The sequence below is a fragment of the Silurus aristotelis genome (genome assembly GCF_946808225.1).
Source record: "Silurus aristotelis genome assembly, chromosome: 1".
Lineage (NCBI taxonomy): Eukaryota > Metazoa > Chordata > Actinopteri > Siluriformes > Siluridae > Silurus > Silurus aristotelis.
In genome coordinates, this window is record NC_139574.1 from 28145534 (window position 1) to 28169504 (window position 23971).

Here is a 23971-nt window from a genome sequence, read left to right on the forward strand (position 1 = left end):
TGTGGGAATTTTCACATGCACCTCCCATGTCTTTGGATTTTTTGGTTTCTCTTCACATACCAAGAACATGTGAATAAAATAAATGTTTCTAACATCTAGACTTAACAACTATTGGTAGTCAAAGTCATTTCCCTGTAATGTTTACTTCTTCCAAATATTCTGAAACAGGAACACACTGTTCCTAGACTTATGATAATTTAGTACTTGTTTTAATTTCACCTGCTCGCTCAGTTGGAGCTCACTTTACATGAAGTGCTTCTCACACATCAGTAAAGTTCAGACTTGGTGACACCTGGTTTCTCTACTGAGACACTAACGCTGCAAGAACAACCACTCTTGAGTGGTCTATTCCCAAATGACAAGCCAAGCCATAATGAAGGATTGAGGGCTAATCAGTGGCTGCATTCATTGGGCTCAAAAAGAACCCTGCACGGCTCTATGTCTTATAATTAAGCGTGGGACACAGCATGGACAAGTGTCAATAGCACTCAGCATGACTCTAGAGATTCTGCATAGCATAAAGTGTACAGTACAGATACCCACACCAGACAGATCAGCAGTAGGCCAGGCACAAGCTCATGATTAAACACAAGTCTAAAAAAAAAAAGTAAAATAAGTAAAATAAATTGTACATAAGTTGTAACATTCACGTATTATTTCTATGGCTTTAAACTCTGATGATGATTAGTTGATTGCTGATTAATATTCCATCTCAGGTTTAGTTGCCCAATGGATTTATTAATTTAGAATCAGTTCTCCAGATGCACATGCATCTAAGGCTTGTATTAAATTACACTGTAAACAAGGACTCTCCACTGTAGAATCTGTTTTATGACCAGGGTTTAATAATTGTCAAGAAAACTATCCCCAGGTGTACCATTTCCAAAATAAATGCAATAAAGATAATTCAAGTTCAACACTGAAGGTGAGCTCAGATATAGACGAGGAAAAGAAAACTAAAAGATTCAAAACATACCCTCAGATAACTATCCTGCCAGCTTTTCCATAACCATCGCTCAAACGTTATGATCCCACAGTTCAAGTGTTTCAACCCAAATGTAATATTTCACCAACAAGTGCAGTACAGATAATCTATGCTCCTCACGGAGTTTGGACTGTGATAGCTTCTTCATAAAGCTTTCTTTTTAGCGATGTGTTCACTTTGTAAAAGAGCTCAAAGAAATGAGGCCATCATTGTCTAGCCTGCCTTTCATCTCAGTTTTCTATAACCATCAGTCACAAGTTTGTGAGCCAACAGTAAAGGATATTGAATTCAGAACCATCTACTAAAGCTTGTGCAATATTTTATTCTTTGCCCACCCTGGCAGAAGTAAAAGCAAGCTGACAGGACAATACACCCAGAGATAATTTGCTGGGTTAATGTGTTTTCAGAGAAGCGCCAAATGTATCTGAGAACTACAGAAGAGAGAAAGGCCTGTCGGTACAGGGAACCGTTGACATCTGATAAGAATCATCCATCAGCTGTAACTGTGTCTCTGAGGTCTATTACACAGGGAGTCACTTGAGTCTACTCCTTTAACTTTACTGTGGAACAGCATTGTATAGTCTATTTCAACATGCCTTAAATCATATCCATCCGTATTCTCCTGTACCAATTGGAAAAAATATCATACCTCCAGGAGCATGTACCATACAATATAGTACCATACTGGGGCTCCTACTGTATATACTGTACATCCACTGTATATTCTGTCTGTGTAATTACAAGGGACACACAAGTACAGATGATGATGGATACTTCTTCCATAACTGATTTCTTTCTAACTTCAAAAAATGCATTTATTTAAAAATGACCTCTTTTTAAGGAAACCAAGATTTACACAAAAAATACACAATTAAGCTTTTATCTTGAAAACTGTTGACTTGCACGCTATTGTGATGGTTTAAAAGGTCTCTAATTTGTTTAATTGTGTTGAGCTACGCTTGGGAACTTCTGTTTGCCAAACCAATCTGTTTTATGCTTGCTTTCATGCTTTAAACCGTTGTACTCCACATGTGTTGTGTGCACTGCACTGCTGTTTTCTCCATTCCACCTGAATACATTTTATTGAATATATAATCTTTTTTTTTTTTCTCCTTATCTTTATAAATCATAATTTCTTTGTTCCAATTCTTCTAATGTCAATTTATGTGCTGTTAGTGAAACACAAGACTTTTTAAAAATGATGTTACACGTAATCATTTTTATTTTAATCTGAGCTGGACAATCTCAAGCAAGAGTTTGAAAGAAATGCTCCTATATGCATTGTTCACCTCTTAACACCTTCAGAATTTCTGAAATGAATGATATATATATATATCAAAATTTTATAAAATTGCATGTCTTTTAAATGTAGCTTGCTTGTGCCATCACAGTGTATTTGAAGTATATTTATACATTAGTTTACTTTCAGTAAACAAATAATCCTGATCATGGTCCTGGTGAAATTCAGAGTCAGCCCTTTTCATTATAAACCTGTTTGTAATATACAGAACATAATTTGCTTCAAAAAATTAATTGTGTACACTTGATACACTTGTAATATAGTGTCAATTGTGACACTATATTTACAAAACATCATGATTAGAGATCAAACTGGATCCAGAGCCAGACCGTGGAGCATTCGTATATACATACATTCATTGACATTGCTTTAAAAACTGTTTGTGTCCTTGTTATAATTTTCCCTAAAAACATATTTGTGACATCACAGAAGCATTACAGCCATGTTTGTGAATTTATATCTATAATCTGAACAAAGAAAAACACAATGTGTTCTACAAAACCTGCTTGTAAAATGACAGATGCATTGTGAAATATGCAAAAGATCATCTGTTTGTAATCTGTTTCTCTGGGAGCGTTTGCCTCTGAGTGCAGTCCGCTCCTGACCTCTTGTGTTCAGATTGTTTCAAGCCATGTTACAACACTCCTAAAACACGCTGGTGTGCTTGCAACAACACACACAACAATACACACGTTGTATTAGGTAATATTACTATGTAATACTGGCTTAGGGCAGGTCTTTTTGAAAGAAACAAAACACACAAACTGTACAAAATGCATTTAACTGGAGAAGACTGGTTTACTGTGATTATCGATTAAAATAAACAAATGAAGAATTGTATAACATGAACACCTCTAGGAAAAATCTCTTGGATGAATTGTAAACCAATCAAACTTTTGGCCAGATAGTGTTGTTTGGCCATTATTAATGCCATATTGCCACAATTGTACAGGATGTCATTTTTCACTGGAACTGTGGGGTCCAAACATGCTCCAGTACAGCAATGTCCCTATGTACAAAGCAAGCTGTTACATGAGTTTGCCAAGTTTGAGGAATAAGAACTCATGTGTCCTGCACAGAGCCCTAACCTCAACCCCAACACTTTTGGGATGGCTAGGAACACTAGACTGCCCACATTCCTCTCACCACACATCAGCTCCTGAACTCACTATGCTCTTGTAGCTGATTGAACACAAATCCCCCATAGCCAAACTCCAAAATCTAGCGGGTAAGCCTCCCAGTAAAGTAAAGGTTATAATAACAGCAAAATGACACTACATTCATTCATTCATTCATTTTCTCCCGCTTATCCTTAATCCGGGTCGCGGGGGCAGCAGTCCAAGCAGGCCCCCGCCTTCGACTGCTGCCCAATCCTCACAGCACCGTCCCTTACGGTCCCTCCTGCAGGTGGTGAGCCCACGGGAAGTGACACTACATCTTGACTATAAATATGGGTGTGAGGGTAAGGTGTACACAAATATCTGGCTATATACTTACCTTTGATCTAAAATGTGTTAGCATGTTCTTTAGTTTTTTTTAGCATCTTAGGAGAACTGGGTGAATTTATCATAGCCATTCTCATAAACTGCCTGCTTTGGGGAAATGGAAGAAAAAAACAAATAGAGAAAAATTTAATGTACACAGGGAGAATATGCAAAATAGCTATTTATAAAAAAAAAAAAAAACAATAAAAAAAGATATTTAAGAAAAATATATCTTATACTTTTTTTTTATACCTTTTGAGTAAGTGGTAACTCCCTGGTTAAGGTTTTGGGTTACTGTTAGGAAGGTCAAGGGTTCAAGCCGTAGTATCGCAAGCTGCCATTCTTAGATCATTGATCATGGCCCTTAACCTTCTGTGCTCCAGGGGGACTACAGTATATCATGGCTGACCCTGTGCTCTGATCCCAGCTTCCTACATCACTGGGATACGCAAATAAAGAATTTCACTGTGCTGCAATGTACATGTGACAAGTAGCACCTTTACTTTTTGATATAAGATCTAACATCTTTATCCTCCATTCCTATCACTTTGCAGAAACAGATATTTGTTCATCTGCACAAGTCAAGTACTGGATACAAAAGTACCATCTAACACTGTCATAGGTCCGAAAGTTTATGTTGACTGTCAGGTATCATAATGTCACGTTCCAACTATACATGCAATTGATGAAAGGTCACATCCCCACTGTACAACACAATGGTAAAGCATTGAAGCTTTGGAGGATTTTTGTGGTTATTCCACTACCAGAACATTGAGATCTAAATAGAAGGAGATCAACCCAACATTCTGCTTTTGCAGAGTTCTGCTACAAGCATCTCAGTCTCTGGATTTAAACCTTAAATTTAAATACACAAAATTATAAGTATAAATGACATATCAAAAACTGGACAAAATATTTCTCAACAAATATAAATCTTGAGGTAGCTGATCATTCTTAAAGCAGAAATATTATTTATTTATTATTATATTTCCTATATAAAAAAAAAAAATAGTTTTGGAAAGAAAAACCCCACAGATACAGGCTTTAATTTTTTTTTAAAAACAGTAATGAGCTCAATTATTCATTCTATTAATGTATGCATTACCATGTAATTACCATAATGTGTCCATCAAATAACGTTAGGATTTAAATAGGGTCCTTTAAATACCATTTAATTTCTGGATTTTCTTGGTATGATTTGTTTAATTATTTGTGTGTTCTTATTTATAACGAAAAATAGTCATTTTTTGCTTCCATCTTATCTTGAACCACAAAAGGCTGTCACTTGTTTCTAAGTAAACCTTACAGTGATTACTTTTTGATCATAATCACATAACTATAATAGTGACACAATCATATTTAAATAAATAAAAATGCTTCAAGACTAGGTGTCTTTGGCTATAAAATCATAAGCAAATACACTCTTGATATCACCCAAATGAGGATGGGTTCCCCTTTTGAGTCTGGTTTCTCTCAAGGTTTCTTCCTCATAACATCTAAAGGAATTTTTCCTTGTCACAGTCACCATGGCTGCTCATCAGGGATAAATACACACCATTCACCTTAACTCTTAAATTCTGTAAAGCTGCTTTGAGACACTGTCCGTTGTGAAAAGCGCTATAGAAATAAACTTAATTTGGCTTGACTTGACAGTTCTTGCTTTAGACCAAATGATGGCGCTGGTGCGGCATTTCATTCCTTGTAGTGTAATCAGCATGTTCTCTGCACAGTGATAGTGTTTATTTGGCCAGATAACCTTAAAGGGAGAAAAAAAAGTAGAGGGGGACCTAATAAAAACTTGCTAAAAAAAAAAGAGATTTCAGATTGAAGTGAAAAAAAAAAAGATTTGTTTAAATCATTGTGTTTAATAAAACATTTCAACAGACACGGCATGACTTTTCAAAATACATACTGTATGTGGTACCTTCAGCTTATTATAATCTCTCACATAGGCAGATGGATTTATAGTGTGTAAGCATTTGCTATGCTGTATCTGTCAATCTGTTCTGTGTGAAATGCTACGGTTCATCATTATATCAGCTGCTTCTCTGTTTGTCCCCCCTATGTGCCATAAAACATGGTAAATAGAGCGCTTCTATACAAATACAAAGAAATATAAAGCTGATTGTCAGTAAGAATCAGTTAAACACGTACATCACAGACAGCTCTTAAGACAAAAAAAAAAAACTGTCCACGTTCAGGTGTTAGGTGATCGCCAGACATGAGAATTAGCAGCAAGTTAAATGGTGTTAAGGCAAAAACACTGGGAGATTCACTGAGGTCTGTAAAACCAAAACAGCCATCGTGTGTCATCCATGAATCTAGGAACATCATTAAAAATGTGGAATAAGTGCTAATTTATCCTCAGTGTTTTTTTTTGTTTTTTTTTTTAATTGTAAGCAATCTAATCTCATGTACTTTATTTAATTTAAACTTCACTCTTTATTTCCTGAACATTACAATAATTTCTTAAAAATTGTGCGTTTCTTCGAAGGTTAAACTTGCATTCTTTGTCAAGTGACATCAAATACAAAATTACTATATTGTTTTAGACAATGTAAGACAATATGGCTATCATATATTGTTAGCGCAATATGATCATTGAGGTAATTCTTTTAGATTTTTTTTAATGAACAATATTGAATGCATTACAAGCAAGTTAATGTTTGCTTTTAGCATTGATCCACTATACTTAAAAAAAAACCCTGTAAAGTGACAACCTAAAATCGGTCAATTAACCAACATTTATTTGGTATTAGTAAAATCACGCTAGCAACATGGACCATGTAAGTGGATGTTGACTAGTAAAATTGTGAAAAGTAAAAAAAAGCAGTATAGGGTTGAGGCTGAAAACAGAGAGCTGGCAACCAGCGTTCAGCGAAATTTCAACAATGAATAACATTGTGTATTTATTTTTATTTTCGCTAATTTCTGTTTAGTCATGAATTGAATAAACATTTGTCTATGATGGGGAATAAATTGATATTTAAAAGTTATTTTAAATATTTTGTTAAAACAATTTGGGCTACCAATTCTAAGCTTAACAGGTGTTCTATACTATGTTATAAATGTAATAAATATAGGAACCCTACAGTAAACATGTTACCATATTTGCTACTGTATTTTTCACATTATAAAGAAGGAGAAACAAACGTGCCCCCAGGTACCGATCAGACACTATTATTGTAAATACACTGCAAAAACTTAGATCTCAGTAAGTGGAAATATCTTGATATAGTTGAATATAGCCACATTTAAACAGTATTTTCTATTAAATTATTACAAAACCCGATTTATCATTATTAAAGTAAAAAAAACACATTTTTAAATTTTCAAGTTTGAAAAAGTTTTGCCCTGTGTGCTGATCACATGATCTGCTAATAAAATAAGAAAATATAGAGTGAAAAATTTAACCAACCAACCAAATAAAACAATACAAATAAAAAACAGATACCTAGAAACAGATATAATAATCTTATGTGGTTTACTTTGATAAAACAGAAAATACTAAATACATTTTAATATAGTCAAGATATTTTCACTTGATAAAATGACCATTTTTGCAGTGTAACTACTGATTACATCATGACAATGTTTTAAATGGGTTCGCTGTTTAACTACAAAAATCACAGACATTTAGGAATCAAGTATAGGTGCTATTCTTATATATGTTAACATTTTTCTTCATCAAAGTTTAAAAAATTAACAAAAATAAATGTGATGTATTTCTGATGTTGCCAAGGGAAAGCGTATCCCTTTAAAATCCCAATGAAAGAAGATATGTGGTGTCTAAATATATGACCTATTGACACTTAGCCCTGAAAATCTGTGTAATCGACACTTTTTAGGCTGTGCATGACTGCACTGAAACACAACAGTGTGTAATTGTTAGCCTCAATCCGCTACTCATAAACCTCACTTAAGCCGGACTGAAGCTCTTGGTCATCATTTGAATGCTACACACAGTTTGCAGTTTGTTACAATGACATGACAATTCCCTTTTTCCCATATCGTCCTCATAATGAGTCTCTTGGAGATTGATGTGATGCACAAACAGGAAGAAGTGTCACTGAACCTAAATTCTGAACAAACATTGACGTGGGTGACTGGATCTCTGGCTTTCTATAGAACATTCTTCTAAAGATTCCACCAAAAACTTTCACTGACACTATGCACAGGAAAACAAGAAGTTAGTGATTAACAGAGAAAAAAAGGAAACTAAAGAGAAAAAGCTAAAGAACTCGTCTTTAATGTTTCACCTCTTCCATGACCTCCATGACCACGGTCCGGGGTCCTGTGAGGATGAGGTTACTGACGGTCCTGTAGTCCAGGTTCAGCACATTCAGCCCATTAACCGACACCACAAACTGACACACCTGGAAAACAGAGTGACAAGCCAACAAGTTAATCAGTAGAAGCTCAGACTGAATGTATGTGTGTTATTCTAAATAATTAGCAAAGAATTTGAGTAATATGTGGCTTTTACAAAAACAAATCATGATGTTAAAAAAAAACCAGCATTACAAAAAGCAAATGAGCTATTTCATGATTTGAAAAGGTTTTTCATGTTAACAAACAGGAACAATATGAATAAAAATGGAACACCACCTCTGTACACCACCACAATTAAGCTATTAAGATGTGATGAAAGTGTGGACTTTCAACTTTATTTCAAGGTGTTCAACAAAAATATTGTATTAACCATTCAGGATTTTTTTCAAGATTTGTTTTATTATTCCCACCATCTTTTCAGCCAACACTAATTGTACAATCTAACATACTTATAAATACATGTATTATTGCACTTAATGACAGTCTGGAACCAATGAACACCATTCCTGCATTTAGATACTTGGCCAGGCCTTCTTTTGCAGCTTGTTTTTGGGTGTAACTGAGAAGTTTGAGAAGTAATGCTGAGTTGGGTTAAGGTCAGGTAACTCTCTAGGCCAGTTAAGAATGTTTAATTGTGCTGGTGTGTGGTGACAAAAATATATATATATATATTCAAACATATATATATTTAAACATATATATATATATATATATATATATATATATATATATATATATATATATATATATATATATATATATATATATATATATTTACAGTACAGACTAAAAGTGTATATATATTATATATACAGTACAGACCAAAAGTGTATATATATTATATATACAGTACAGACCAAAAGTGTATATATATTATATATACAGTACAGACCAAAAGTGTATATATATTATATATACAGTACAGACCAAAAGTTTATATATATATTATATATACAGTACAGACCAAAAGTTTATATATATATTATATATACAGTACAGACCAAAAGTTTGGACACACCTTCTCATTCAAAGAGTTTTCTTTATTTTCATGACTATGAAAATTGTAGATTCACACTGAAGGCATCAAAACTATGAATTAACACATGTGGAATTTTATACATAACAAAAAAGTGAACTGAAAATATGTCATATTGTAGGTTCCTCAAAGTAGGCATCAAGAGAATGCCAAGAGTGTGCAAAGCAGTAATCTAAGCAAAAGGTGGCTACTTTAAGAACCTGCAATATGACATATTTTCAGTTCACTTTTTTGTTATGTATATAATTCCACATGTGTTAATTCATAGTTTTGATGCCTTCAGTGTGACTCTACAATTTTCATAGTCATGAAAATAAAGAAAACTCTTTGAATGAGAAGGTGTGTCCAAACTTTTGGTCTGTACTGTATATATATATATATATATATATATATATATATATATATATATATATATATATATATATATATATATATATATACAGAAATGTAAACACCTGACTATCACATTCATACAATCTGCCTTTGCCATCATAATGCTCTTTACAGATTTTGCATTTTGCATAACTTGTGTAATATTAATTTTAAATTATGTACTTCTTACTTTGTGGAGACAGTTTGGGAAAGATCCCTAGATGAGTGTGATGGCCAGGCATAGACAAACCTTTGCCTATATATATATTGTACATTTGATAAGTAAATATTTGTTAGCTGTAGCTCAGCAACAGAAAGGGGAAAAGATAGGTGAGAAAATACAAAGAAGACCAGTGTTACGTCCCAGTAGATGTTCGTTTGTGTGGGAATAGTCTAAAAATAGTCTAAAAAAAGCTTGAACTAGAAGACAAATGACATTTAAATGCATTTTTTCTTAAAACATTTAATTTGCAGAAAGTAATGTCAGATACAACCTTTTGGACAAAATTGAAACTACTTACATGTAAAGCAGACTGTTAAACAATACAAGCTGAAGAACAGCATGCTGAGAACAGAAACTTGAATGTGATAAACTGGTTAGAATTTGTGTGTGAGCAGGAATGTCAGACCCTCACAGTAATTACAACAAAATGCTCAGTTGCTTTACTTGGCACGGCTCCAAGTTGTAATCCCACGACTGACACACAGAGGGTTAATGTTTAGAACCTCAGCTGGAGAACAAGGCAGACTGCCTTTAATACCAGATCCGTTAACCCTTTCTCTTCTATTTAACACATATTTATAAATAATAAAGTCAGTATCTTTGTGTGCACTTTGTCATATAGCTTGATAGTTAACGAGTGGTGTAGTGTTAACTGTATAATGAATACCAGTTTAAAACAGGAAAAATAACAAAAGTGGGTGATCTCACACTAAAACTGGTTTTGTCGCAAGCGAAATAAAACACAATAAAGAAAAAGTGTTGGTATTTTTTAAAATATCTCTCATCTACCTGAAAATGTGTTGGATGAATAATGAGCTGCTCTCCTTGCTTCTTTTCCTCTTTAAATGTTTTTAAACGTATGAATTTATGTAGTCATACACTCAATACCTCATTTTTCCCTATCAAAATTGTGTAGTTTATCTTAGGAACAGAGGGAAAAAGTGAGAGTAGATTATTATGGAGTAAATATTTATTTATGAATATTATTAAAATTGATCTGAAACAACTCTGCATTCTGGAAAAAATAATTTTGTTCTCATTTTGGAAACTTATTTGCTTGTTTGTTCGCACATTGCACAGTCATCATCAGTGAAGTATAGTCCTTCTTAATGTGATATTATAATGTCAAAAATCTTAAAGATCTTTTAACAGGTCTATTTGTTTATTCAGGTTGTAGAACTTCAAAACGTAATTGTGGCAATTTTAGACCAGACAGTGTTGAAAGTCTGAAATGCCTGTAAGAAAAGAAAATATTTGCGATACTGCTCAGGAGAAGGTTTTAGATGCTATTGCAAGATCTGATAAGCATATACAGTACAGACCAATAGTTTGGACACACCTTCTCATTCAAAGAGTTTTCTTTATTTTCATGACTATGAAAATTGTAGAGTCACACTGAAGGCATCAAAACTATGAATTAACACATGTGGAATTATATATGGAATTATATACATAACAAAAAAGTGTGAAACAACTGAAAATATGTCATATTGTAGGTTCTTCAAAGTAGCCACCTTTTGCTTAGATTACTGCTTTGCACACTCTTGGCATTCTCTTGATGCCTACTTTGAAGAACCTACAATATGACATATTTTCAGTTCACTTTTTTGTTATGTATATAATTCCGCATGTGTTAATTCATAGTTTTGATGCCTTCAGTGTGAATCTACAATTTTCATAGTCATAAAAATAAAGAAAACTCTTTGAATGAGAAGGTGTGTCCAAACTTTTGGTCTGTACTGTATATATAATATATATATAAACTTTTGGTCTGTACTGTATATATAATATATATACACTTTTGGTCTGTACTGTATATATAATATATACAAGATGTGTCCAAACTTTTGGTCTGTACTGTATGTAATCATATAACTTGCTTTTGGCTATTTCACTGCTTTACACAAAGTGCCTTTATAATGTATTATTTTGCTTAGATAGGTGAATGCAGTGTATATTCACAGCTTTCACTGAGAAAGACACATACACTACAGTGTACACACACTATGAACAGAGAAATATATATAAAAGATACAGAAGATGGGCTCTTATTTAATGGTACAGTACTACTGCTTGGATTTGTGGATTATGATTTCACAGTAGAATCATGTACACCAGACACAATCACAACATATGTTTAGAGACACATGTAAGTGATCCGACATTGGATTTAAAGCATTCATAATATTAAGTACTTCTTTATCATGCTCATAAAAATGTGCTTTATTTAAAGGAGTGCTTCCTGGAAATGTTTCATATCTAACATTGTACGTCAACTGGTTTGTAAATTAATGAGTAACCTGACCCATTTGATATTTACTGTAGGCTAAGTACAGGTTAGGATAAAAAAAATCCAGGGTATGTAATAGTATTAAAATCCTATAATATTCATGAGGTAAGTAAGTAAAATGTCTCCTTTATAAAATAAATAAATAAATAAATAAATAAATAAATAAATAAATAAATAAATAAATAAAAATAGTTGGTTCACTAATTGGGAAGTATCACAATTTTGAAGCGCCTTTCTCATAAATTATAATCATAACTGTGAAATGTGCAAAAAAATGTAAAAACACGTACACGGGACTACAGTTTACCGACTGTGTGTAAACACAGCAACACCTTTTGCTCAAAGAGAGTGTCCTCTTGCAGTCTGCAAACATGCTCTTATGTAATAAACATTCAAAATTAAAGGCTAAAGGGGAAGTTGTGCTGTTGCAGAGGCATACAATTCCATTAGACCCATGCACACACACACACACACACACACACACACACACACACACACACACACACACACACACACACACACACACACACACAGGGTTATCTAAGAAAATTTGACTACATCCAGCAAGCTGAGGAAGCCAAAGGATGTGTGTGGGTTTTCATGGTTAAAATAAATACAGCAAGGTCAGTTTAGTCGCTAATAAAAGTATGCATACTTCTTCTTTTTTTAACTTTTGTCCTGCAGTTGTGAAGCGAGTGTGTTTGTATTTTATTCTGCATACAACTGATGCATTATTAAGTATCCATAAAGCCCATGCACTGATAATAATCTATGTTCTGTTCAGGGCGGTTCCATTCGTTTAATTACCTTCATCCCTGCTGCTGCAGCAGGTCCACTAGGATCAACAGCCTGGACGTGGCATGGTTTGTTTCCCCTGACAACAAAACCCCAGCCCACTGCATCACCTACAATCTGAACACACATACACAATCAAATGAATAACAAGGATATGTGCAGCAAGCTTAATGCACTAGTATAAACAGAAGACTGACTGCAGAGAGAGTTAGTGCATGTTGATATAGACAGATGGATAGATTGGTGGGTAGATTATTGCGTGAGAAATTTCTAATTTATAACAAAATATATTTGTTAAATAAGATAACAGCCAGGTACAAAATTAAATATTAAAATGGCCAACAAAAATGTTTAATTGAGAACAATCACTATATGAATTGAAATGATGTAGCTAAAGTTGAGGAACTGTCAGAGACAGAATTCACACACCATATGGACAATGTAGGGATTTATTTTTCTGCCGTAGGGCAATATGGGATAGGTTTAATTAAGTGGTTTAATTGTTTTTAATGTTATTTGATTTTATTAAGAAAAAATCAGGTTAGACCACTTTGGGTTCAAATCCCACTGAAGATATGCATATGCTGAGCACTAAATGGACACAGATACAAATGCTGTCATTAGATTCTCTACAAACTTTTGTCCATATAGTGTAGATAAATATATATAAAAAAAAATTATATACTTCAACTGGGCTCTTTTTTTAATATACTGAGAACCTATTGAACATAAACAGACTTAGTCACTCCATGTTAAGTGCACTATTTCAGACCAGTTTAATTCTGCCCTGGTTCCATGTCATGCTATAGAAAAGCTTTTCTTCTGTATGAATCACATGAGTGTGAGCTAAAAATAAAAAAATAAAGGAGGTTTTGTAGATTTCTAAAATGTGTGGGACTTACAGTGAATGTTTTCTTTATAAAGGAACCTCCTGGAGTCTGCAGCTCCTCTGGGTTTACTTGTCTCTTGAGCACTGAATGAAGCACACACACACACACACACACACACACACACACACACACACACACACACACACACACACAAAGAGAGAGAGAGAGAGAGAGAGAGAGAGAGAGAGAGAGAGAGAGAGAGAGAGAGAGAGAGAGAGAGAGAGAGATAGGCAGGTTGTTATTGGGTGTGGTGAGTCTGTGCATGTTGATATGGTTATAACTATCTAATGTTGAGTGCGTGACAGTCAGCATTTTTTACTCAGCTACTCATCTAGATATACATTAGACCACAAGTTGAGGTACAGCTTCATAATCTTCACCCAAAAAATATATATTATATGTATAAATTCTTTAATTTGCTTAAAGTCACTACAGAAAGATTAGATTTTGTATTGTCCATCTCTAACAATGCATGTTGTCCCTTTAGGTTTTTTACATATAAACACATTACAGTTCCCCCCTCAAGAGCTCATTTCTGTGCAAATGATTCTAAATGCTATGAGTGATTACAGCATGATACCCTCATTCCTGGATCTCATTCTTTCTGTCAATACTTTCAAATTTTAGATTTGTTTAGAGTTCAAATCAACAATCTTGAGTATAGGTGTCAGGGATCCCCCTGCCACGCCCCCCTCGGTAGCTGTCAGGGATCCCCCTGCCATGCCCCCCCCCCCCCCCCCCCCCCCGGTAGCTGTCAGGGATTCACCCTGCCACGCCCCCCTCGATAGCAGTCACGCTGCTTTCCAAGATTACCGACAGCTGTGGCTCATTAAAGATCAGACTACTTAAACTCACGTTCTTGAATCACAGGCTGTCGGTCCTTATATTGTCATGCTGGTGAATCCCGTGGCTGCTCGAACGCCGGCATTCACCGCTGGCTCTTTCTCCGAACTCCGTTTCCGTTTTGGATTTCTCAGTGCCGGTGACTTTACTTACAGTTTGATTTTGCTTTGGACATTTGCGCTCATGGTGGATTACTCTTCTCGAGCGGATATCTTTGATTGTTATTCTCCTCGGCTTGAGTGTTTTGTTTTGTACGGTTTGATTAAAGACAATGATTGGACTATATCTGCTTCCGCGTCATCAGCCTGACAATAGGATTATAGAGAAATATGTTTTGTACGGTTTGATTAAAGACAATGATTGGACTATATCTGCTTCCGCGTCATCAGCCTGACAATAGGATTATAGAGAAATAAAGTATGTTCAAAAGTAGTAGGTGAAAGTTGTTTAACTTTTAATATTTAAATGGACAATCCAATACTTTGTTATTTATTTATTTACTAAATAAAAGTAAGATTAAAAATATCACTCTTAAGTAAGCTAGTACTCATGTATTCATTTTAAGTTTGGGGGAAAATGATTGATTTCTATAAAATAATGACCAAACCACAATGTAAAATAAATGTAATAATAATGTTACACAAATGTAACAAATATAATTTGTTCCATGTGTGCTTATGTACATATTCTATCTTTTATTTTATTTATTTTTTTATAAAAAAGGAAAACAAAACAATCACTGAAATGTAGGGACCTACACACTGGGACACACAAGATGCATCTAAAAATTACATTTTTTATCAAGAGTGTGCCTTTTGGGTTTACTGCATGTTATCTAAGGAGGATCCTTTTTAATACCATGTTGCTATAAAAAAAAAATAATTTGATGGTACAGTTACCATTTTTACTACTGTTTCACTCTGACTTGTGTAGAATAGTGACATGTGTTGCCAGATTGCACAGTGCTGTGTATGGTAGATGCAGTTTGTTTAAAAGTAAATCCATTAATTTATTCTCTTACTTTCCTCATAATAGTGGACTTGTGTCTGGGTTCTTTAAGTGTATAGCTGTTCTAAAATTACTTATGTGGTATAAGTAAGTAAGTTTGCTCTCCCAGCACTGAAGCACACTTTCAGATTTGAAGTGTTTATTTAGTTCATATTAATAATGGGTGGAGAACTGAGGCACATTGGGATTGGAGGAACAGAAAAGACAACAGCCAATTGGAAAAAAGAAGCATGACTGCCAAACCAAGGCACATATTCACTTACATGCTCTGTCTCATTTTCTCACTCACTTTTACGCAAACACACTCAGACACAATTTCATGAAAAGCTTTACAAGCTGTACAGTTCAGTGTCTAAGCAATCAGCAAACAACTGCACATAAGTAAAGGACAGAAAGACGGTTTTAACTTGTGTGAATTTTTCCCAGTGATCTAACATGACAGCAGGAAACAATATGTAGTGAAAAGACAACATATTTAATGTAAACTCTCATACTTTAAGTCCGCCTGGAGAGCCATGGAGGCTCATGGTTGAATTTGATGTATGTGTTATATATATATATATATATATATATATATATACTGTGTGTGTGTGTGTGTGTGTGTGTGTGTGTGTGTGTGTGTGTGTGTGTGTGTGTGTGTGTGTGTGTGTGGAAGCTGTTCAGTCCTGAGTCTTTGCTGGCTGGCTGTGCTCAGGGACTGAATGTGCTTGCCAGACACACACACACACACACACACACACACACACACACACACACACACACACACACACACACACACACACACACACACACACACACACACACACATACAAACACAGAGAGAGAGAGAGAGAGAGAGAGAGAGAGAGAGAGAGAGAGAGAGAGAGAGAGAGAGAGAGATTTAATGCACTGTCTCTGTAGAAGGACCTCTAATGCACACATTAGGATAGTAATAAAGAAAGTGCAATGGACAGAAAAAAACCAATGTGCACTTATTAAGAGAGCTGACAGTCATACATTACCTAAGATTTCCTCCATTTGACTTTGACTTAAGAAAGAAATATTGCATTTCATGCAAAATCTTTCCAGCTCCAGCACATATTTTCTAACCTACGCAAATGCCACAGTAAACTGTGCCCCGATTCAGAGCAAAATCAGCAACACTGTTTAACAAGAGGCCCAGACTCCAAAGTTTGGCCGACTATCAGACAGGAAAGGACGTAGTTTATGGGGAAAAGAGGCCGATTTCACTTGGGATTTCTGTCAACATTTTCATTACTCAATTACCATGAAGTAGAACAGAAGTGGATGTGCTAATATGACTTTTATAGCCTGAAAGCAAATACACTAACACCCTACTGACCCACCCAGGTAACTCTGGATAACCCTGTTTAAGAGAAACAGTCCATGCTGAATGCATTTAAGCTGTAGGATTGCAATTAGACACAGATGTTTGACATTAGTAATACAATTAATTGGGTACTGTGTCTATCTCAATTCTGAAATTGATTTTCTGTCTGTGAGGAGTTTCACCTGCTTAACCTTGTCTGTTTAGGTTTCCTCTGGGTTTTCCAGTTTCCTCACAGAAACATGCCAGTGCATGTATTTAATACACTACATTGCCTTTAGTTGTGAATAAGGTGTATGATTGCATGTACATGGTGTCCTCTAACAAATCTGGGGTGCATTCCTGCCTCCCCATTTTAGATCATATATGTAACTCTGGCTGTGCAAGCTATCTGGAACTAACACTGCACTATGACTCTTATTTCTCAGCAATCAGTTTACACTGTTTATTATCACCCTGATAGCTGATATACTGTACTTATTCTGCCCAATCACAGCACAGAATCCAGAAGCAACAGAGTGACTCTGCTGCTAATTTTCAGGTTTATTTGCTGTGATCTTACTTGTGCTACTTTTGGCGTTGATGATAGAGATCTTGCTGGTTAGTTTTATCTCTTCCTGTGTGTATTTTCTATTACCCAGCCTGTGTCTTCTGTATTATATAATGTGTTATACAAGCCATGTCTTTTTACAAGCCAAAGGTTTACAGGCTAGCTTGATACCACTAGCTTAGTGTGAAGCCAAGTTCTTTGAAACTTGATATATCCTTCCAATCCCTCCCATCAAATCTAGCGTAACCAAAAAAGGCAGCAGAATGCATCAGCAAAAACTAATGATGCAAAACTTTTACCTAGTTATGAAGCAATATGATTCATTGTTTGTTCACTGAGTGTGAGAATAGTAAGATTCCTACCAGATTTGGGGTTACAGAGCACTGGAGGACTGCTACTGAGAGTGGGACTGCTGCTGTAATAACCACTGCTGCTACAGCTACTGCTCATACTGCTGCGCCTCACTGCAGACACCACCTTAATCTCTTTAGTGGGGCTCACTGGAGTTCAGGAGAGAACACAAGAAAGCAAGAAAGACAGATTAAAACAACAAGAAAGAGTTTCAGATACATACTTTCACCTAGAACAGTAAAAGCACAAAAAAATTACACTATATAAAATGTACATCTATCTATCTATCTATCTATCTATCTATCTATCTATCTATCTATCTATCTATCTATCTATCTATCTATCTATCTATCTATCTATCTACATACACACAGTGGAACCTTGCTTAACGAGCACCTCGCTTAACGAGTAATTTGCATAACAAGCAAAATAAATTGTAAAAAAATGGCTCGAAAAGTGTTTCGCATTACGAGTAAGATTCTGGAAAAAATTATGCTCGTTATGCGAAGTTCCACTGTGTATATATATATATATATATATATATATATATATATATATATATATATATATATATATATATATATATAGTTCATAATGGTACATGTTTTCGTACCAAGATTTTTCAATGCAGGGCTTTCGCAATCCTTTATACAGTATGTGCGGAACATCTAAGTTAAAATCTAAGTTCCTCAGGAACATATTACTTGGCGGACTGCAATAGAGCATTTATTATTATTATTATTATTATTAAAAACATACACAGCAGGGGTATAAAAAAGAAACCAGAGTTAGCACAGTGTTACTTTGGCTACTCACTCCGTACCAAAAATAAGATTTGTTTTGTGCATGCATGGAAATGCAGGACGTAGCTAGCGGCTAATGCTGGCATCATGGATTCTTTAGAGTTTTATGTCCAGCTTAAAGTATTTCTCTTAAAAGGAGAGACAATTCCTCCTGACAATTCCTCATATCGAGGGAGTTTATGAATGAAGGATTGAAGGAATTTAGACATTTTAAGTATGCTGAAATAATTAAAACAGTTAACAGTTAAATAGAACAAATCTTTAGAAAATGAAATATTAATTGTAAAACACACACACACACACACACACACACACACTTAACAACATATACCCTGACTAGGTCTAACAAATGTAAACTGTTTATTATTTTTTATTTATTTAGTTAATTGCATTCGAACAATTTCATTTGAGCCAATTCAATTGATTACTCAATTTAATATAATAAAAATTGCATTGCATTAATTTGATTTATACTATTTGATTTTTATTATTATTATATTTATTATATATTTATTATTATTTTATATAATTTAACCAAGCAGGCATATTACATATTTAAAAATGTAAACTGTTTAAATGTTCATAAACACAATATATATATATATATATATATAAGTGAAACATCTTTTTCACTTCTCCTTCTAGTAGTGAATGTGTGAATGTTGCACATGTTATGTGCAGATACATACACATCATATGTATGTAAGTCATTATCTTTTTTAACATATCATGTAAAGATAATGCAAAAAGGAGTTTTAGTATCTATGGTAGCGTTTCTCCAGGCTTAGTAAGTCAAGCAACAATTGAATTAGCATACACACACACACACACACACACACACACACACACACACACACACACACACACACACAATGGAACAAAGGTCATAATCCAGAAGCTGAAAAGAGGAAGAGCTGACGCTCCCCCTCACCATACACTGATCTCATTTCCTGTTATCAAAAATAAAATCTTGTAGCAACAGCCCTTGTACAACATTCACTTAGAAGGAAGGCTTTAATTACACTTGTCCATTATTGCTCTCTCCACGTTCAGAGGGCAGTTTGACCTTTGTATGCCTCAAAGTCTATAAATCTGTCCTACCTGTTCTACATAAAGTGTAAAGTAAGTCAATGTTACGTGCATAAGACATGAAGTGTTGGGAAATTTATTCAATAAAAAATGAAACTGAAAATCAATCATTATAACTAGAAATAGCTTTAAACCCATCATTCAATGTACCTGGACTGAAAAAAAAGAGAGCAGGCAAAAGTGGCACAGTAAAACAAGTTTATCAGGCTCTGTAAGGTTCCCTTAGACAGAAAGACTAACATTCAACATCCGTTAAAAAATTAAATTAAATAAAAAAATAAAAATTTTGTCATTGATGTGAACAGTAAAGGTAAAGATCGTTCTCCCATCAAACCACTCCAACACACTAACCAGAAAGGAAGCTGTTGTTGCTGCTCTCCGCGTTCTGTTTGCGCAGACAGAACGGGCTGTCGTGGCTCTCTGATATCAATGGAGTTCTCTCATTTAGCAGCTCCATCAGTCGCCGCCGCCGCCGGAAATTCATCCGGAATTGAAAGAGAAGGTCGCCATCCGCAAAGTGGTGTTTGTTTGTGACTAGGATGAGAACAGAATGAGCATAAGGTCAGTAAAATGTAGAATTAGACAAATACCAATTAAGCAAATTGTTCACATTTACCTTCAAATTGCTTTTTTTTCTATTATACAAAGTTTCTGTTCTTCATATTTATGTCGGTGCAAACCATTCCATTCCTTTGCCCATATCTCTTTTACAAATCTGAATGTGGGCATTTTAAAAATAAAATGATAGTGTTAGATGGAAGAAGATCAGGGCAGCATTGGGAGGAAGTGCTGTGTGAGCATGTGTACAATGAGGGCTGCAGGCATTAGAAAAATGCGGCCAAGTTAGTGTGTCCTTTCTCACAATTTCATTAGGAAAAAGCGTGCTTTACTTCACACTCAGACCAATTGTCCTCTACCCCACACTCCTCACACATTAAAACACACAGTCGAATCACTGCGGAAATCACACAGTTCTGTTACCAGGCTCCAAACGGGCCTCGTGTCCCTCGGGCGACATTAACAATACCGCTAAACACAAAACAGCAAAACCACAGATGCAAACACATGCTGAAAAAGCAGAAAAATGCACTCTGCCTTAAACTGTATGAAGTGGTTTCACATGACTTGCTGTGGCCTCTCACTGTCATGCTCATTAATGGCTCAACAACTGCACAGCAGCACAACAGGGCTGCGGCTGGTGCAACTACATTTACAGCCAACAGATTCTCAGTTACATTGCTGTGTTGTCTGCATTTGAACATGTTGCGCAACCATATGAACAGCTTTTGGAATGAAGCCACAAACAATAGTGTTGAAGCTACAGCCTGAAGGAAGTAAGAAATCTGGAAAAATCTTACGGTTAAGAGCAGCACCTACCTGGGTGAAAAAATCTCCAGTAGATTTAACCCATAAAATCATTGAACACTAAAAGCACTAGCAAGTTAAATGACTAGAATCTCTGATCTCTTTAAGACCAAATCACAAATAAATTTAGTTACGAAATGCCCTGCAGGTGAAAATCTCAATCTCTGAGTCGTATCTTGCATCAACAAAGCAGATTTATCCACCACCAGCATCAACGGCGATCCCTCTGCTTCCAATAAGTCTAGACTTCCTTGTTTTTAATCTGTTTGCCTCAAATACCCTCAAAGTATACTTTGCTATCTTTGGATCAATGCCAAAATGTAATCAGTGCATCTGGTGGTAGCAAGGCTCGGTCAATGCAAATTCTAAATTTAACCACTTAAGAATTTCCTACTGATGGATTGATAGGCTCATGACAAAAATCATAGCTGGGACTTGAGTTCCTGAACATAAACATGTAACTAATCTCTTTGTATGACAAACAGAAGGGAAGCTATTAAAGTAAAAATATAAACTACATATACTGTATGACCAAAACTATTACTTTATTATATTTGTATCACTTTTTTTCGGCTTCTCCCGTTAGGGGTCGCCACAGCGGATCATCCGTATTCATGATCCGCATGTTTGATTTGGCATGTTTTTACGCTGGATGCACTTCCTAACGCAACCCTCCCCATTTATCTGGGCTTGGGACTGGCACTAAGAGTGCACTGGCTTGTGCAGCCCTAATGACTGGGGTTGGTTCCCTTATATTTGTATAACTTATAAAATTGTTTAAACTGATATTCTAGTTAAGCCTAAATAAAATAAAATGCCTTCTTCTTATCAATTCTCAGGTAATTATCAGTTAGGCAAATATTTTTAAAACATATACAGTAATATAAATGCCAAACACAATTCAAATACATTTATTAAACATTCTCAGGAGTCCCGAATGAATGTTCTACTCATGATTTGGGTAGGATAAAGATTTATAAACTCTATTAGGAACTTAATTTTCTTTTGACTAAGGATTGGAATAAAGGGTCTTTTCAGGGATCCAACACTACACTAAGCCGGATATGGCAGTTACTAAAGATGAATAAATGAATGAATTGCTCACAGCAGCCAGGAAAGAGGACATCAGAGTGAAATCACCTTACTGCCGCGTCCACTGGAAAAGCTGACAACCGAGGCATACATAATTTCCTACACTTATGGAACTATAGACATCCATGTACAGTAAACATATGTACCATAAACACGTAACAGGCTATGACTCAGAGAACACCAATATGTCATGGAAAAATTAGTTTCACGTCATAACACAGGCTCTGTTCTCACTAATCCAAAACTGAACTGCCTGTAATTAGCCCTATTTACTGCTTCTTATAGGAGGATTGGCTTTAAACTCGTCTGTGTTTAAAAGCCTGAAAATATGAAGATTTTGCCTGTTCTAATTAAAGCTATTCCAGTGCTCAAATATTTAACTAAGCAAAGATTAAATTTTTTTTTTACTTCTTATATAACTGCCATCTTGTTTTGTGTACAAAGTAAAAAAAAAAAATCAATCACCACATAAATCTAAAATGATTGACTCTTGACAAGTGTTTTGAACTCTGATATTACACGACACCCTGGAAGACCCACGCTTTCCCATCCTCCTATTTCTTATTAATAGTATTGTGTGTGTTGTTCTTGTCTCTAAATTTCTCCCATATGCAAGGAAAATTAAAATGATTAAGAAATATAAATTAAAAATGTATTGTTTTTAGTTATTAGGTATTCATTTAATTTGTGAGATGCAGAACAAATGATATGATGCTAGAACAGTGCTTAATACCTTCAAGTCAAGCATAGTGGAGGCAGCGTGATGGTCTGGGGGTGCTTTGAAGATAAAATAGGACACTTGTACAAATTGGAAGGGAACTTGAGGAAGGAAAGCTATCACAAGATTATGCAACGCCATGCCATACCCTGGGTCATCATCCTACAACAGGATAATGATAATTTTTTTTGATGAAGGCAAAGTTTGAAGATAACATTCAAAATTTCCATCAAAATCATTATTTCTAACTTTGACAATGCCAGCATGTCCTGTCCTTTTTCTATATTTCCTATTCGTGTTAATTTATTGAATTTCTGATTAATCCCAAACTTTTGAGTGGTAGTATATACTATATATATATATATATAACATGCTATAAAGCATATTAACTAAATCTGATAATGAACTTGTAAAAGGCACAAGGTAAGAGAGTTTATCTGCAATAGTCAAATATTTATAAATAATTGCATGTGTAAAAGTTCTGTATCAGATTAGACTAGAGTCCTGTTCATCCTGATTTCATTTCTAGAGCAAGGAGAGAGGTTGATGAACAGGTGAAGACAGATAAAATGTTCTGTAGACAGCTCAACTAAAACCAAAGCACACTTTCGAACATACTATTTGATTGCTAATAGTCTCAAGTCAAATAAAACATAGACAGCACCATATACACACACACACTGAAGAGAAAAAAGAATAGTAGCACTCCACTTTTTTACTGAACATTTTCATAAATGCAAAACAATGAGCTTGTTCGCAGTGTTTTGCCAGGAAGAGCTTCAGTGGTATGTCCATCTGTTAAAGATCATCTCTGAGTCTCTCATACTAAGATCTGGTAATAATCATTTCAAAAACATGTAGAGTATAAACATACACAGTGTAAATAAAACATGCTAATGAAATATGATATAAAGTATAAAGGTTTCTATACTGTACAAAAAAGTTAGAACTCAAAAGTAACAAATACAAACATTCAATTTGTGTAGAAAAGCTGAAATTAACATTAAGAATGTTCAGAAGGTTCAAAACATTAAGAAGGTTCAGAAGTTTGCATTTTTTGTTAGAGCTATAAATATTTGCTAATGACAACTACCTCTAACATGTTTCATATATTCTCT

The 23971-nt window shown here is 34.9% G+C and overlaps 1 protein-coding gene across 1 annotated transcript in view; it reads right to left on the reverse strand.

The window, feature by feature from the left end:
* Positions 1-5614: 5614 nt before the first annotated feature.
* Positions 5615-23971, reverse strand: part of deptor (DEP domain containing MTOR-interacting protein) — a 30552-nt gene continuing 12195 nt past the window's right edge. The window contains exons 6-11 of the mRNA XM_083554479.1: positions 20030-20212; positions 17798-17935; positions 13720-13790; positions 12830-12934; positions 8029-8145; positions 5615-7937 (exon numbers count right to left, since the gene is read on the reverse strand). Of these exons, the coding sequence (XP_083410605.1) occupies positions 7929-7937; positions 8029-8145; positions 12830-12934; positions 13720-13790; positions 17798-17935; positions 20030-20212 (623 nt within the window). The 3' untranslated portion in view covers positions 5615-7928. The remainder of the gene's footprint in view (positions 7938-8028; positions 8146-12829; positions 12935-13719; positions 13791-17797; positions 17936-20029; positions 20213-23971) is intronic.